This window comes from Bos taurus, chromosome 4 (assembly GCF_002263795.3).
Source record: "Bos taurus isolate L1 Dominette 01449 registration number 42190680 breed Hereford chromosome 4, ARS-UCD2.0, whole genome shotgun sequence".
NCBI lineage: Eukaryota > Metazoa > Chordata > Mammalia > Artiodactyla > Bovidae > Bos > Bos taurus.
Window position 1 is genome coordinate 80,155,984 of NC_037331.1, and position 18,829 is coordinate 80,174,812.

Here is an 18,829-nt window from a genome sequence, read left to right on the forward strand (position 1 = left end):
ATCTCTTAATCTTGGAGGATGTGTTTGAAAACAAATAGCCCGGGGTCAGGGAATGGAGGTTGAGGAACGTGCCTTTTTTTCCACCTGTCTCCTTTGCCATATGAGCCATCAGAGCAGACGCAGATGATCTGACCAATCTGCTCAGTTCTGGTGATGTTCTTTCTCAGTGCCTGTTGGTCCAGGACCTGGAGAACGTTTCCTGTTCGTGAAGGCAGCCTTGAGCCAGTTGGAAGAGTAACAAGCAACACTCACACCCATAAAAGTAGACAACACACCAATATCATGGGACCAAAGAGTTGGTGGTAAGACATCAAATTCAGGTGAAATAGAGACTAGTGGGTGTGAATTTCCCTGAAAAAGGCAGAAAACAGGGGTGTTGAAGTCTTATGCAAAAGCACCCCCTCTGTGGGGTTACCTAGGTTATAGCCTAACGAGCTAGGAACTAGTAGTATGAAATAGCCTGTGTGAAACCTCCTTTGCCGTAGTTTTTGTTTTTTTTTTAATCTTGATTGTGCTTCTAACTCCTAGTAGATGGATTGAACATGGAAAGAACACCAAGTAACCAGAGGAGTCCCACAAAACAATGCTCATTTCTCTTCTTCTGGGGAAACCTTCAGCATATGAGACTGCAAGCTGGAAAATAAGCTCTATTAACCAGAAAACCATGGCAGCAGGAAGTTTAAGCAAAAAAATCAAGGAAAGGAAATTTAGTTGCTCGTGGATACTCTCTCAATTCCATAATGATTAAACCTGGGAGTTGCTAAGAAATTTGAAGAACAACTTCAGACATCAGCCTGTCAGAAGCCAGGCCTTGACACAAAGAGAACTGGGAGAATATGGTAATGTATCAATATGTACAGCTTTGGAAATGTACAATACATCCTGATAGTTAAAACAACACATTGTCTATAGGCATAACTTGATCTGGGACATGTTACAAATTTCAGCAAACACAATGTTTCTTCCAGGACTAATTCTCTACCTAAATTTGAGATACATTCTAAATTATTTCTCTCACTAAATCAGTACAGTAAATAATATCTGTTGAGGGATGAACAGGTTCAAAGTTCTTCTGGATCATTTTGAGTTGTGTAGGCAGAAATCTGAACAGCTACATACACATTTACACTGGAGATAGTCTCCAATGGTGACTCTGCTGTGGACCAAGACTACATTTTTGTTTGATTTTAAGGTTTCTGAGGCATTTTGTGACCCTCTCTGAATGATCAATGTCCTGCTACATATGATGACCCAGATCTTTAGGATTACTGCTTAGGAACCAAGTAATTTGCATTTCAAGACATCAACTTGGATCACTGGGGGAATAATGGTGGAGAAACATCTTTCAGGATATGTGGTTTTGCCAAATCTCTGTCATCCAGCCTTTTACCATTTTCATTACTAATTGTATATACATGGAGGAATTTCATTTAGATGTCTGGCCTGAAGTGAACGTCTCCAAATATCTATCTACGAATTAGCCATTGGGGGAAAAGTACTGCAGAAGGTATCAAATTACCCTTGCATGATGGAATTCTAACTAGTAGGATAACAGCAGGAGTTCTTCAGAACAAGATGTCCACAAAGAGGAAAGCAGAGAAGACAATAACTGTTTCTAGAATTAGTAGGCATTATTCTATAAAATCCCATAAGGGTTTGTAAGCAGACAAATGTCCTAGTTATCTGGAATTCTTAATTCTAGAAACACACTGAGGCTTACAGCATGGATAAATGGCTCAAATCCTTCCAATGAAAAAGAATACAATAAGAAAACTAGCTCTAAATCACAATTTGAAAAATGAACATCTGTAATTTAACTTTCAATGACCATTTGGCATGTAATGACATGGCTTTAAGATACATGTGCCTAACAGAGAGAATTGTCATCATATCAGGACATAGATCACACGTCATCTAATTCCTTGGTCTGTACCCAAGCTTGAGTGACTGGCAATCTGAGTGACAATTCATCTTGGAACATAGATGCAAATCAGTTACCACCTTCTGGACAGAAATGTTTCTATACTTCTAATTCACTGACAAATACTTAAATGCAAATACTTAATACTAAGACATGCTATATTCTTCTACTCAGTGGATACTCAGAATATAAAGAAATATTTTCCTTTCATTTTCCTATTTGTCATTATTTCGACATTATTTGGGGCTTCCCAGGTGGTACAGTTGGTAAAGAATCTGCTTGCCAATGCGGGATACATAAGGGATGTTAATTCAATCCCTATGTCAGGAAGATCCCCTGGAGAATCCACTCCAGTTTTCTTGCCTGGAAAACCCCATGGACAGAGGAGCCTGGTGGGCTACTGTCCACGGGGTTGCAAAGAGTAGGATATGACTGAGCATACACACACAGACATTATTTAATACCTAGATACTCATCTGACATTCATTTAAAAATGTGTTGCATTTGCACTTGGCTCAAAATAAGGTACCAATAAAAGAACCACTCTTCACTCAGGTATCATGCAGATACCTACACATCCCAAAATTCATTGATGGGGGTGATTTTCTGCATGTCTCAGGAAATAGTCAAAGAAACACAACATAAAGCAAATATTTACCCCCACAGGGGAGAATGAAGTTCGGTTTTATAAGGGACATTAACAAATTCCATGGTTTAAATTACAGATTAACAAAGGGTTCATGAGCTCAAATTAAGTTATTCTGTTTAAAATCAATCACCGAGCCTGTCATTCTGCTTATTGCTTTGACTTCCTAACAAAGGTTTAAATGAGGACTTTATGTGCAAGTAAAGAACATCAAGAGATCTGCTCTTTTTCAGACCTGCGTGGGCTGGAGGGGCAAACGTTTAGGCTATTAATGTAATTAGAATGAGGAATGCATTTTTCCAGAAAAAAAAAAATCTTCACCAAAAAAAAAAAAAATCTGCAATTAATCTATTATCTGGGGGAAAACAGTGAGGAATGAAAGGTGGGGTACATTTAGAAAGCACTAGATTCACTGATACCAGAGCCATTCTGGAGACGCCAGGCAGGAAATCTGGAATTCCTCTAACTCTTCAGTGGCAGGCACCAGATTTGGGGAGAAGGGTCCAGAAAGGCTGTTTTGTCTTCGCTAGCAAAACGTATTCAGATGTGGTTTTGCAGAAAAGCATTTTTCCTTTGTCACTCAACCTCATGTTGGGTCACCACTCCAGTGCTGAGCAGCTCCCTGATGGCCCTGTCATCGTATCGGAGGACCTCCTTCAGGATGTGCGTCGTGTGCTGCCCGAGAAGGGGAGGCGGCCTGGCCTCTGACATCTTGAACTTACTGTATCTCACAGCTGGGCCTGTCAGAGCGGGAGGAAAGCAGGAAGCCTGTTAATGACTAACCCTCGGAAATTCATTACCCGAGCAGCCTGGGGTGTTTGCAATGAATGCCAAGAATATCACTGCCCGTTACACCCTTGCAGATGGGCCATCGTTTTGGAAAGAAATGTATTTGCACATGTGGCTTCCCTTGACTTCGCTTTAGACAACTGTGCAGTGGTCATCCACCATGCTGGGGGCTGCATGGATGTGCCTGGTGTGTGCCAGGCCCGTTGCAAAGACTTGCAGGGGTAAGTCACTCAGCTGAACTGACTTTCTGGGTCCCAGAGAACAGTGACACAGGTACATAGTGTCTCTCTGGAAATCTGACCCCAGGTGAAGGTAACCCAAGTGTTTACCACTCAGCATCCAGTGTAACGTTCCAAGATTTAGTTCAACAGACTGCAGATCAACTAGACCTCACCCAGAGTCTGGGTGAAGCATTTAGGTGGTAGAAGAGGTTACGGGTGCAAGCTTCTTTGTCAGAGAGACTTCTGTTTGTGTATCAGCTCTTTCACTTTCAAGAAGAGCTATCTTGGACAAATTATATAACTTCTCTGAGCTTCGTGTTCCACAACTAAATCGGGTATGATGTTTACCATACATTCTTGATGAAAGGGTTTACATGATGTAATGAACAGAAAGCACAAAGTAAGCATCCCCAAATCCACATAATGCACAAAACCTGCCAGCCACTATGATGACAAAAGCCACCCCATCACCTTGTCTGACAGTTGCAGTGCAGTGGGAAATGGATATGTATTCTCAGCTCTTTGCTGAGCACTGAGCCACCACAAACAGGATAACTAAAGCAAGGATTTCAACAACTGCTGGGAATGGATTTTATCATCCTCATTCATTTTTTTCCCCAAACTTTTTGGCTCCACCATGCAGCGTGTGGGATCTTAGTTCCCTGACCAGGGATCGAACTCATGCCCTCTGCAGTGGGAGCTTAGAGACTTAACCACTGGACTACCAGGGAAGGCCTTCATCCTAACTCTTCACATAATGACACTAAAGTCCAACATGCTAAGGTTTTGTTCAAGGTCATATACTTCACCAGTGGCTCAGCTGGTAAAGAACCAGCTTGCCAATGCAGGAAATGCAAGAGATGGTGTTTGATCCCTGGGTCAAGAAGATCCCCTGGAGAAGGAAATGGCAACCTGCTCCAATATTCTTGCCTGGAAAGTTCCATGGACAGAGGAGCCTCATGGACTACAGTTCATGACATCACAAAGAAGTGGACACAACTGACCACAGCATGCACACATGCACACATAACTAATAACTAAGAGCAACAAGATGCAAATCCTCATCCACCTGAACCATCTCACACTGAAGGCCATGTACTTTCCAGAACCTTAGCAGCCTCATCTTCTCACTCTTTCATGCACAGGCTTGATGGACACTGAGGAACATACTGTTTCGACAGATTTTACCTTTGCTGCCTCATTCAATAAATGATATTTATGTTGGCTGTCCTTTACATCTCACTTGATGAGCCTTCGGGAAAACAAATGAGAGAGTCACAGGAAGACTACAGAACAGTACGTTTCCATCTCATAAAGATTTTTCCAGTCTCCTCTGGATTTGGGAGCCCATAGGAAGAACAGATAAAACCCAAGTACATGTGGGTAACATAATGTCAGTCCATAAAGCAGAAATGTGCCTTAGGATCTAGGAGAATTCCATTCAGAAAAGATAATGGCGAGGAAGCCATTTGTTGATGGAGAGAGGACACAGACCTCCTAAAACTGTCAAGTGGCACGTTTGGGTCACACATACCATCCACACCAGATAAACGGCAATTTCCAACTGATGTCCAAAGCTTTCCTTCTCTGAAGCTCAGGGAAATTCTTTTTTCTTTTTTCCTCCTCATCAGATCAGATCAGATCAGTTGCTCAGTCGTGTCCCGATTCTTTGCGACCCCATACCAGGCCTCCCTGTCCAACACCAACTCCCAGAGTTCACTGAGACTCATGTCCATTGAGTCAGTGATGCCATCCAGCCGTCTCATCCTCTGTCGTCCCCTCCTCCTCCTGCGCTCAATCCCTCCCAGCATCAGAGTCTTTTCCAATGAGTCAACTCTTTGCATGAGGTGGCCAAAGTACTGGAGTTTCAGCTTGAGCATCATTCCTTCCAAAGAAATCCCAGGGCTGATCTCCTTCAGAATGGACTGGTTGGATCTCCTTGCAGTCCAAGGGACTCTCAAGAGTCTTCTCCAACACCACAGTTCGAAAGCATCAATTCTTCTGCGCTCAGCCTTCTTCACAGTCCAACTCTCACATCCATACATGACCACAGGAAAAACCATAGCCTTGACTAGACAAACCTTTGATGGCAAAGTAATGTCTCTGCTTTTAAATATGCTTTCTAGGTTGGTCATAACTTTCCTTCCAAGGAGTAAGCGTCTTTTAATTTCATGGCTGCAATCACCATCTGCAGTGATTTTGGAGCCCAGAAAAATAAAGTCTGACACTGTTTCCACTGTTTCCCCATCTATTTCCCATGAAGTGATGGGACCAGATGCCATGATCTTCGTTTTCTGAATGTTGAGCTTTAAGCCAACTTTTTCACTCTCCACTTTCACTTTCATCAAGAGGCTTTTGAGTTCCTCTTCACTTTCTGCCATAAGGGTAGTGTCATCTGCGTATCTGAGGTTATTGATATTTCTCCTGGCAATCTTGATTCCAGCTTGTGTTTCTTCCAGTCCAGTGTTTCTCATGATGTACTCTGCATATAAGTTAAATAAACAGGGTGACAATATACAGCCTTGATGGACTCCTTTTCCTATTTGGAACCAATCTGTTGTTCCATGTCCAGTTCTAACTGTTCTTCCTGATCTGCATACAAATTTCTCAAGAGGCAGGTTCCTTTCAAATGCTCCAGTGCATAACCGTTTTCTTTCATGGGTTGGTCCCTTTTCAAGAAAGAACCATACACATTGGGAGGTGGTGTCACCTATGCTTCTGAGAAAGCTGATAATCCAGTGTTTTAGGGATGTGTGCGATTTTGACATTAACCATAGTTTTCATCTAAAATTTGTCTTTCAAAAGGACTCTGCCAAAAAATACAGGCTGAAGTCAAAGTCACATGGCTTTTTTCCTAACCAGGAGAAGGCAATGGCACCCCACTCCAGTACTCCTGCCTAGAAAATCCCATGGGCAGAGGAGCCTGATAGGCTGCAGTCTATGGGGTCTCGAAAAGTTGGATACGACTGAGCGACTTCACTTCCACTTTTCACTTTCATGCATTGGAGAAGGAAATGGCAACCCACTCCAGTGTTCTTGCCTGGAGAATCCCAGGGACGGGGGAGCCTGGTGGGCTGCCGTCTATGGGGTTGCACAGAGTCGGACACGGCTGAAGCGACTTAGCAGCAGCAGTAGCAAATGACCTGAAGTAAAACAATCAACTGAGAAATAGTCATTTGACTCTTGAAGAATCTGGGATAAAGCAGGCTTACCATTTATCACTACTGCTCCCCGTGCCAGGAGCATTAGCAGTGGTAACTACCGTTTCCTAAGAACCTGGGCTGTGCTGGCCACTGTGCCAAAGGCCACACATCACTTCCTATAAACCCTCATGGCAATCCTGTATGGATACTGATGGAGATTTAAGGTAAAAGGGTTAAAGGTAGGATCCAGGTTAGGACATGAGAAAACTTGCCAAACATCACACAGCTAGGAAGTATCCGTTTCCAAGTCCAGGTATGTTAGGTTCAGGAACTTGGACTTAGTTTTAAAAAAAAGAATTAATTGAGGTGACATTCACATAAGATCCACTATTTTCAAGTGAACTGTTCCATGACATTTGTAATGCTGTGCAACCACCACCTCTATCTAATTCCAAAATATTTCCATCGCTCCCACTAAAACCCTCATCCTTTAAGCAGTTTCTCTCAGTTCTCCCCTTTCCACATCCCCTGGCAACCTCTAACTTCTTTCTGTCTCTATGGATTATTCTGGATATTCCATATCAATGAAACCTATAATATGTGGCCTTTACTGTCTGCATCTTTCACTTATTATGTTTTTGAGACTCATCTACTTTGGAGTATTGTGCTATTGGCACCTAGAACTTGGATTTTTACCTCCCAGCAAGGATGCTATGAGGGAATTTTTCAGGTCCAGCCATAGGAAAGGGCAGGTCAACTTGTGTCCGTTACTTGTGTCACTCCTATCCTTCCCTGGGAGCTTCCAGATCCACACTGAACACTATGCTGCCAGTTTAGGATGAAGGGCATGTAACACCTTGCACAAAAATATCTTAAAGAATTTAGGTTGGTGGGATGGTATTACTTGGTAATTTTTAGACTTGCTAGGATAAAGACACCTGGAGGATATGATATATTTGGAAAGCTTAGGCTTCTTTAAACAAATATATGTTACTAAGTAAGCCATATCGCAGTTGACGAAATTGTATATACTTTTCCATATGCCCCTTCAGAAACCAGGTATTTTGCATATGATTGATTTTAGAAAGATTCTGAAGCTGAGATTTGTCCATGTAATAATATCAAAGTATGGTATAGTTACCTGAACTGTACTGGCAGTTTTCAAATTGCAATTTCTTAAAAATTCCTTAAACACAGTAGCACCCCCTTATCTGCAGGGGATACTTTCCAAGACCCCACTTGGATCCTTAAAACCACAGATGATGCTGAACCCTATGTATAGTGTTTTTTCTTATCCATATATCCCTATGACAAAGTTCATTTCATAAACGAAGCACAGTAAGTGAACCACTATAACTACTACTAACACAGAACATGACATGACAACAATATACTGTAATAAAAGTGACATGAAAGTGGTCTCTTCCAAAATATCTTACTATGAATATTTGATGTCTTTTCCAACTTAACTAAGCATCTATGATGCACTGTGGCCTTAACTTTTGTGGACTGAAGTGTCACAGCAAAACTAGTAAGAATTTCTTTTTCCTTCACAGTTTCACAGATAGAAGATTTGCTCTTACTATAGGTTTCAGCAGGCTCAGCACACAGTTAATTCTTCTTTCCTTAATAAGCTGAGAACTTTCACCTTCTCACTCAAAAGACGTCTTTACGACTTCTCTCTGGCATACCTACATGGCCAGCATCACTACTCTTGTGCTTTGGTGTCATTACAAGGTAAAAGAAGAGTCACTTTGACACTGACAGACAATCCATCTGATAAACTAGATGGCTACTAAGTGCCTAACGAACGAATACGCTGGACAAAGAGGCAATCCAAGAGACAGAGGGGATGACAGGAGATTTCATCACTCTTCTCAGAACAGCACACAACTGAAAATGTATAAATTATTTATTTCTAGAATTTTCTAATATTTTCAGACCATGGTTGACCACACGTAACTGAAACCTTGGAAAGTGAACCCATGGATAAGGGGGACAGGGGGGCTGCTGTTTTGCTTGGCCATGTAGTTTATGAAAAAACAAAAATTTACAGCCCCTTAAAATATACATCTCTATGTGAAACAGGACAAATAAAGTGATATATTCAGATCCCAAAGAAAGCGAAATTTCCCTGAGTCAATTGAAATCTATTCTTTCAACCCTGTGCAATGATCCTATATACCTGGGACATTCCTCAGTCTAGGCTCTGCACAAAATATATTCTTCAAATGTATTTGTTTCAAGAAGTAGAACATGTTTGACATAATTATTTATATCTAAGGTCCAGAAAGAATGAATAATCTGATTTTCCGTTTAAAAAAAAGATGAGCAGATAAGTCACATGTTCTTAAATTACTTTTTGGCAAAGCAACGTCTACATTCGCATATGCTTTCAAACACTTGAAAGCTGTGTGATCCTGAGAATTCTTAAAAGTTCCTGAGTCTCAGTCCATAGATTTCTAAAATGAGGTTGGCAATACCTATGCAGGATTGGTTTGAACATTTGGGGAATATAATGTGGGTAATACTCAACATCAGTAATAATCAGAGTATGGAGAGGATGAGATACAACTTTGTTTACAAAACTAGTGAATCTTATAGATATCACAGTATATGTTTAAGAAGTCTGTGACCAGAGGGAGTGGAAAATGGTACAATCCTTCTGGATGGAAAATTTCCAACCTGATATCAAGAGTTTTAAGTATTCACATACTTGAATGGAGAAATCCTGCTTTAATAAAAAAATTTTTTCCTCTATGGATGTAATCAAAAACGTCGACAAATGTGATAGGCAACGGTCTATACAAATTTCTAAATCTAATATTCAATACCCCTTTTTGTGTGGGATTCTGTATTTAAAAGAAAAGAAAGAAAGAAACTTTTTCATCTGTTCTTAGCTTCCAAAGTGTACCTTATTAGGAGCAGGTGTTTAGCAATCATTCTCTCATGTACTATCCTCATAGGTCTATCCCAAACTCCTTCCTACCAGATAAAGAGGTCAAATAGTTGTAATATTGATAAAATTAGGAAAATATGATCCAAACTTGGGCACGTGTGCATGCTAAGTCACTTCAGTAGTGTCTGACTCTGTGTGACCCTATGAACTTCAGCCTGCCAGGCTCCTCTGTCCATGGGATTCTCCAGGCAAGAATACTGGAGTAGGTTGCCATTTCCTTTTGCACTGGTCAAATAAATTACAGTACATCTAAATGATGGCAAATGACCATAATTTCAAGTGGTGTATTTTGGGACTTTGAATGTATATATTGCCTTCACTCTCCCCTGATAAACCACTGAAGTAAAGGTATAGAAGTTAAGCAAACAAACATAAAATTTTATATGAGTGAAAAGGATGGGAGGGAGCATCACTAGTGTATGAGATATTTCAACAAATTTAAGAATGACACCAATGGGATCATGTCGATGGGCAAAGAGGTCAAGAAAGCTGAAGCACAGGATATTCTACAAGGACACTGACAGGAAGTGGATGCCAACTGGTCCATTTCACCTTCCCAAGAGTCTTTTTAAAGACTCTTTACATTTTTTTTAATTGATTTATTTTTTTAAATTTTTGACCACACTATAGGCAGCTTGTGGGATCTTAGGTCCTCAACCAGGGACCAAACCGAAACTCTTGGCAGTGAAAGCACCAAGTCTTAATCACTTGACAGCCATCGAATTTCCAAGCCTCTTTTCTTAAAAATCAATGGTTAACAGAGAGACAGATCTTAGAATAGAAGTAGGACAAAAGCTGAAAGATCAAATGTTGCAATATATACTGCTCTCACTAATTTCTACTAAAAACTAGAAGAAAGTAAAGTTCGCTTTCAAATTTCTAAATGGGAATGATGTTAAACCTAGAATTGTGTGTGTGTGCATGCTAAGTTACTTCAGTTATGTCTAGCTCTTTGCGAACTGTAGCCCGCCAGGCTTCTCTGCCCATGAGATTCTCCAGGAGAGAATACTGGAGTGGGTTGCCATGCCCTCCTCCAGGGGATCTTCCTGACCCAGGGATTAAACCAGTGTCTCTTAGTCTCCTGGATTGGCAGGCGGGTTCTCTACCATGAGAGCCACTTGGGAAGCCCCAAACCTAGAATTGTATACCTAGTCAAATGGTTAATCAAATATGAAGGTATTTTCAAACTGCCAAAGATTAAGTTTACTATCTATGTTTCTTCTTCTTCTTTTTAAATATTTATTTTATTTATCTATTTGGCTGTGCTGAGTCTTACTTGCAGCACATGGGCTTAGTTGTTCCGTGGCATGTTGCCCTTAGTTTCCAGACCAGAGATTGAACCCACATCCCCTGCATTGGAAGGCAAAGTTTTAACCACTGGATCACCAGGGAAGTCCCAAAGCTGAGCTATTAATATTAAAACAAAAGCTATTAACATTAAAAGAAAGAAGACTCCAGGCAGTGAGAACAGGCTTGATGTCTAAGAACTGAAAAAAGTTGCAGTGTGGTTAGAATATTATCTGGTAATTTCTAGATGAAATTGGAAAGAGAGGCACAGGGATTTACAGGCTATGGTAGTAAAGTGAATCTTATTCTGAGTTCACTGGGAAGCCACTGGGGCTTTAAGCAGAGCAGTGACAAGACTTCAGTATTCCCGTAGCTGGGCAGAGAGAGCACTAAAATGAGCTTGGAGGCTGTTCTGGGGATATTGGAGGAGATGGCGGTGGCCTACACTAGGGTGGTGCCTACAGAATTTGAAAAAAGTGAATGTATTTGAGAGCTTTTCTCCTGATAGAATGAGAGGGCTTGCTGATGAAGTGCAAGACCCAAGGTAGCTGGGGAGGGAGAAAGATCAAAGGAAAACTCCTGTTTCTGAATTGAATAACTGGTGGGCCATTTACCTGATGAGAAAGGCTGAATGGATTCATGGACAAAGCTCGTTAGAAGCAGAAGTCAAATTCATTTTTTCATTCCTTCCCCCCCCCCCCTTTTTTTTTTGGCTGCCCACTGAGGCATGTGTGATCTTAGTTCCCTGAGCAGGGATTGAACCTGCACCTGCTGCATTGGAAGGCAGAGTCTTAACCACTGGACCAGGCAGCCAGGGAAGTCTCAGAAATCAAATTTGTTTTTGAAAATGTTGTTTGAGATGCCAATGAGATATCCAAGGAGAGAAGCCTTTAGCTATACAAGTCCATTTCCTACTCCAGGGGAATCTTCCTGACCAGGGATAGAACCTGCTTTGCCTGCATCTCCTGCATTACAGGAGGATTCTTTACTCACTTAGCCAGGAGGGAAGCGCATTGAAAATGCTGTTTGAGATGCCAATGAGGTATCCAAGGAGAGAAGCCTTTAGCTATGCAAGTCTGGAATTCAGGGAATAATTTGGGCCAGGATATGTAAATTTAGAGGTCATTTCCTTCTAAGTGTCTTCATTTCAAAGCAATATATTTCCAAGGCAGTTGTATTCATTCCAACCTCTCTGATGCTGAGAGTTTCAATCAGTTGTTTAGGCAGGCTTTTCTACTATCTAAGTTCTATATCAAAAATCTATTGCATCAAAATGTTTTATTTCCAAAGGAAACAAATAAAATGAATGAAAAATTAACCTGTATAGTTCATAAGTTTGGAGATAAATGCATTTCTTGCAATGAGGAATTCTTGGCCTTAAACAGTCACATCTCCATTGACCTGAGAGTAGGAATTAGGGCAGTTGTACTTTTAAAAGAAATGTGGACTCTGTGCCCCACAGAAAGAGGCAGAGAATGAAATGCAGAGCTCTCTGAGACTGAGTCAAAGCCATGTAGGGATTAATGAAGGTGTGGATGTTTTTCCTGTGCATTTATAAAGGCAATCAAACTGAAAAATGCTCAGGAAAAATGCACACCGCAGCAGTCTCCAGAACATCAGTGGTACCAAACCTGGAACCCCAAGTGCTGTCCTTGTGAGGAGCCTACTTACTCTAATAATTGGAGGTCAAAGCCCTTACCAGGAAGGGGACTGGATGGCACAGCTTATGGGTTAGACCCACCTCTCCATGAGGACTGTGTGTGAACCGCCCTTGGTCCTCATGGACAGTATATCTGATTCTAGGAAAGTGACAACGCCTTTGACCTCAACTTCTGCCCCTTCTTGGGAGGCTGAACCGATAAACCAGCCAGAGGCTGAGAAAATGCAGAGTTAGAAGAGGAGGAATCTGCCCCAGGTTCTAGTCATACATGATGACATCTGACATCCACAGCCTCTACTCAGTGAGAACTTTCTGTATGCCAGGCCTGGGGCTATATTTGTTATCTACATGGTATCCTCACAATAACCTTAGATAGGGTTTTTTGGTTGTTGTTTTTTTTTTTGCATTTATTACTGCCTTTTATCCTTATATCACAGAAAAGGCACACGGAGCTCAGAGAGGTTATGAAATGTGTAAAGGGCACACAGCAGACACACTTACAGCTGTGCTGACTTCATAATCATTGTTTTCGAGGAGTGACACAGTAGGGAGGTTAAGAGTGAGGCTAGGGAGCCAGAGGGTCTAGGTTGACATCCTTGTTCTGTCATGAACTGAGTTAGTCTCCTTGGGTAATTCATCATCTGTGCCTCAATGCTTCTCTGTGAAATGGGGGTGATAATGGTCCCTACCATCTACAGTTGTGAGGATTTTAAAGCTTCTTAGAACAGGATCAGGCACACAGTAAGCCCTCAGCACACACCACCTGCTGCTGTTGCCTCTCCTTTTATGCTGCAGTGCTGACCTCAGCACCCCAGATTCCTCAGCTAGGGGCCTTGTCTCCAGTTCATTTCAGTCCCAAATGTCCCAGGACATGAACAGGTGAACTTCATTTCAGATTCATGACAGCAAGCTGGGGACAAAAGTTTTAACTTTTAAAACTCTTTAACAATCAAGGATAAGATTATTTAAAGGAAAAGGGAGGAACTCTTTTTTTTAAAAAAAAAAAAGTTCTATTCTTCATTTTAATTAAGGAGAGTTTTGTTTTCAAATACTAATTCTTTTTGTAATTTTTATTTTATATTGGAGTATAGTTGATTAACAATGTTATGTTAGGTTCAGGTGTACAACAAAGTGAATTAGTCACACATGTACACGTAGCTATTCTTTTTCAAATTCATTTCCCATTTAGGTTATTATAGAACACTGAGCAGAGTTCCCTGTGCTATACGGAAGGAAACTTTTTTTAAGCACATGGGACATAATAAGCACTTTTCAAATAAATAGGTAGGGAGACAAATATGTTTTCCTTTTCCTACAGATAGCAAAAGGGAGGCTAAGGGAGTCTGAACGATTACCAAGTCACCAGATAAGTACATACTCACTATATCCGACAGCATCATAATGTACACCAGAAACTAACTTTTTACTAGATATGTTAAAAGGAACTTTGGAAACATGAGACTTATTTACTTACTCAACAAACACTTCCTATGTGCCAAACACTGTCATATGTGCTTTGCACATTTGATTCATTCAGCCCTTAGGATACGGTCAGAAGGTCATGGTCCCCATTTGTAAAATGGGGAAAACCGAGCGACACAGCAGGGAAGTCACTGAGCTAAATGGGTCGCAGAGCTAAAAGGAGCCAGGATTTAAAGCCAGAGAGACTTGCTCCAAATCCTGAACCTTTGCCAACGGGCCATGCTGTTTCCCAGTAAAAAGAAAAAAGCAAAAAAGAGAATTATCTAAGTTGAAAAATAAACTCACGGGTCTTGGAGTGGAACATGCCAAGGACAGTTTCAGATTTCATCTTCTGACAGTCTATGCCCTCTGTCTTTCTAGATCACAGTGCTATCAGATTTCTTATGCAATATGCACTCCTTACTACCTCATCTTTTCACACGAATTTGTCATAGACCGCCTATTTCCTTGTAGGAGGTCCTGGAAACATAGCCCCATGAATATATTCTGATTCCTCATGTTTCTGAGCCAGGCAGTGCTCTCCAAATCTTTCTTCCCTACCCGGCCAGAAAGGAATGAAGCCTTCACTGTGTTCTCTGCAGAAAGTTATCTGGTTGAAGGCACAGGGAAGGCCCAGTTCCTGGTGTGCCAGAAAATTCCTCCAGCTAGCCCTGTGTCGTGTTTTCCATCTGTGGTTTGAGGCCCTTCAGTAATAAGACCCTGACTATTTCATCTCATCTCCTCTTAGAAACCATCCACGACTCTGAGGCTAAAAACGGAATCTACCCATTCCATGCAAACATCACAAGCTACTTTAACTACACACAGCATTCGAGCTACATTTCTACAATCCAGACCAACTTAATAATGTAAACAGTTGCAGGAAACAGAGGTAGCCAAAAACATGTGGGAAACCATAATGAATATTCAAGTAATGGGAACATAATATCACATCATCATGAGGGAAGGGACCTCAACATTCCTTTTTTTTTTTCCAGAACTCAATGCACCTCACATCTCCATGATGTATTTCTAAAGCAATGAAACAACATATTGCTCAACTTCACAGCAAACTGGCCAAGGATCAACACTAAGGGTTAAATTCATTAACAAAGCTGGCCAGTCCAATCATGATGGAAGCAAGAATGAATACAATTAAAACTAAATGTGTAGGTCTTTTCATCTGTTGTGCTTTTTAAATGTCTGATATGGGTGTCAACTTTTTTAAAAAATCAAGAATACTTAAAAGCAAACATCTGTTTTATAATATATGAAATGCTATATCAAAAGTTTTTATTTTGACTTCTTTGGCCCATTGCTAAGATACATGCTGTAGATATCATTTAATCTTCAAGGCTTACTAGTGCAATAAGAAGCCAAATTTCATTTTTCTGAAAATAATGATAGCTCCAGTACCAAGTTATTTCACAATTTCCCCTCCACTGCTTGAACTCATCATCATAACAATAACAATATTTTTTATATGGCGCCTCTCAGCATAGCATCCAAGGCGCCAAATGGAACCATACAGTTAGAACACATTAAACCCATTAGATGTGAGATAAAAACAGATAAAACCATTTCAACTAGCACGGAATGGTGGAAAAAGGCCATGGAGAATAAAAATGGCTCTGGATATCTTGAACAGAAGGACTCAATCGATGACACTGCTTATGCGGTCAGGCATCCCAGAAACTCCAGGCAACACGTGGTGTGTACCACCAGCTGGACAAGTCACCCGTCTTACCCAGAGATCAGAGGCACCATGGATCACTACTGCTGTAACCGAATTTATTTTGGGACTCTATAAAGATAACTAAAGTCCTGCTACCTATGAAGTAAGATTATGTTTTCAACTGTCTGTGGTTCTGTGGTTGTCATCAATGTTCAGATGTCCAGCTTCCTTGTTCTAGGACCATGATAGTGTGAGATGTCCTGATCTCTTTGATGCTGAGTGAGGTCATGTGTTGGCCAACAAACTGTGAATAGGAGGGATATGTATGCCCCACCTCCAGGTCAGAACACTCAGTTGCTGACATAAGACCACACGGTCTCTCTGGTATAACAGCTCGGCAATATGTGAGATAATGACTGCCCGCCAGCCCTTGTGAACCATGATGAACATGGTATATTAGCAGGGAATCCACTTGAATTACTTTAAACTGGTGTTATTCAGGAATTGTCACTACACTATATGACAGTTATATATGACATAGCCTATGGAGACTGATTCTATGTCTCAATTCTAATACAGAGACTTATTTGCCTGGACCAGAGCAGAGATTCATACATCTAGTCCCTCAGCACTCCTTTCAAAAGTATTCAGTTCAGATTTTCCAAATACTTCTAAATTCTCATTTTGTGTGCAGTCAATTTTGACCAGTGAAATGATAAGAACAGCTATTATTTATTGAGTACTCACATGTGTTAGGCATTTGGTGGGATGCTTTTCATATATTACCTTGTTTGATAGACTGAATGACTTTAAAAAGTAGGATGCTTATTATACCATTTTATCAACAAAGGAAAGTGGGGTTAAGTAACGTTATCAAAATGACACAGCCAGTCAACTAAAGAATTCTGTTAGAATTTAGGCTGGCTAAATACAAAGTGCATGCTCGTTAACACTAGGATATATTTCCTCTCTGCATAATGTGGGAGAAAATCTGTTCTCATATCAGTGGCTGAATAAATACCATTCTTTGGCAGATGGTGTTATAAAGCAGTACTGTATTATAAATACTTATATATTTCATGATTGCTAATCCATTAAGGCATTTATCTTTCATTTGAAAAAGAAACAGGGTAACTTGTATTTGATTTATCTGTCTTGTTCCAACCCACTGAAATGTCATAGTAGATTATCCATTTCCTGCTGGAAAAAATATATGGCCCATAAGGAAATGCTATTCATATTCATTAGCAAACACGCCATCTCCCCTCAAAGTGAGCTACCCAAACTTTAAGCTAAGGTCTCAGAAAAACATCAGGCTTGAAGAAACTCCCCCCGGAATGATTTTTTCCAACATTTGTGTTTGCTTCTAATTATTTTCAACACTTCTGAAAACGCTAGGAAGGGTGAAGAAACACCTTGCTGACAATGTGCTCTTTGCCAAAATAATCAATCCTCCAGCTTCTCTCGCCTTCTAAAATTCTAATATTCAATACAAGCTTTTTGGGCACATGCCCAAGATTTTGTTTGGTTCGACTTCACCATGGAAAACAAAATTGGTTCAGCTGAAGTCTGTAGCCAGAACATTTTAAGCTTCATAGACCTTCAAAGTGGTGACCTTCTCCTCACCTCCCCTGCTTCTGCGCTCCATTAAGGAAAATACCGGAAGAAGTTTCCAGGCAGAGCAGCCAGATTGCATTTCGGTTCAATTTTGAGAGGAGGAACTGAACAGAGCTCAAGCAGGTGGTTATTTGTGGCTCTTCCCTCAAATGAGCTTTGAAAAGTTCTTCTGTAAACCTTGGAAAGTCTTGTAATTTAATAAAAATTGCTTGCGCTTTTTAACCTTTTATCTTAAAGGAATCAGTCATATCAACAATAATCTTGTCTTATCCAAGTCTCTGAGAGCACACAAATCACAATCACAGTCCAAGCAAATAGTGGATCAAGAAAATTACGTCCTCAAATCTGCTGCTGAGAAAACAGGTTGCTCAGGATTCATTGCAAGACTTGATCTGAGCTTTTCTGATTCACTTTCCCTCTGTAGTCCAGATGGGAAGATTTTAGGCGAAGGTCCTTTCCCTCAGTGTCCCTATTTCCATTTTGGTATCACCAGCCTCCCAGGTGGCTCAGTGGTAAAGATCCCGCCTGCCAATGCAGGAGACATGGGTTCATACCCTGGGTCGGGAAGATGTCCTGGAGAAGGGAATGTGTTCTTGCCTGAGAAGTCCCCTGGACAGAGGAGCCTGGTGGGCTATAGCCCATGAGGTCACAAAGAATGGGACACAACTTAGTGACTAACAACAGCCACCCAATAACAACATCCCAATCCTCAGTCTTACCTTTGAGACATTGCTACACCAGCGATCTTGTCTCTGAACTATCCCTCACACCTCTCCACACTTTTGATCTTTTCTCCCACCTCCTTGGTCCAAAGCATTCCGAAATAGAAGGACCACTTGTCCAATCTTTCCCCCTAGATGTTCCCTCTAGGCACCCTGCACTCATTCTGCCCTGGACTGGATGCTGTGTGGGTCCTTGTGCCCACCTAGAATGCATATCGGTTTGGTGACCCTGAAACCCACATTATTCTGAAAATTCTGTTCAGGGTAACTTGATGCTGAGCTTTCCTTCTGTTTTTCACAGTGCAAAGGAACATCTCTATTCTCTGACTCTCTATAACATTTGATTTACTTCTCCTTTATAGTTTATCTCCGTGTCTAATAGTGTTGCCTCTTGGGATCCTTTTTGAGACCAGAATCAATATTTTGCTCAACTTCAACTCCACACTGCACCTACCACACTAATTGTTCAATAAATAGCTACTAGAAGTATTAGACAAAAAAAAAAAAAACCAAACAAACAACAACCAACAACCTAATATGGCTTAGATGGTAAAGAATCTGCCTGCAAAGCAGGAGACCTGGGTTCGATCCCTGGGTCAGAAAGAACCCCTGGAGAAGGGAGTGGCAACCCATTCCAGTATTCTTGCCTGGAGAATTCCATAGACTGAGGAGCCTGATGGGCTATATAGTCCATGGGGTTGCAAAGAGTCAGACACAACTGAGTGACT

The 18,829-nt window shown here is 41.0% G+C and overlaps 1 protein-coding gene across 7 annotated transcripts in view; it reads right to left on the reverse strand.

Annotated features, from left to right (window-relative positions):
- Positions 1-18,829, reverse strand: part of SUGCT (succinyl-CoA:glutarate-CoA transferase) — an 875,539-nt gene that overhangs the window by 102,553 nt on the left and 754,157 nt on the right. For 2 of the 7 annotated variants that reach the window (XM_059885363.1, XM_059885354.1), the window contains one exon: positions 2,570-3,307. The exons of 4 other annotated variants lie outside the window; for them this stretch is intronic. In XM_059885363.1, coding sequence (XP_059741346.1) covers positions 3,144-3,307 — 164 coding nt within the window. In that variant the 3' untranslated portion in view covers positions 2,570-3,143. 7 annotated transcript variants of the gene reach the window in all.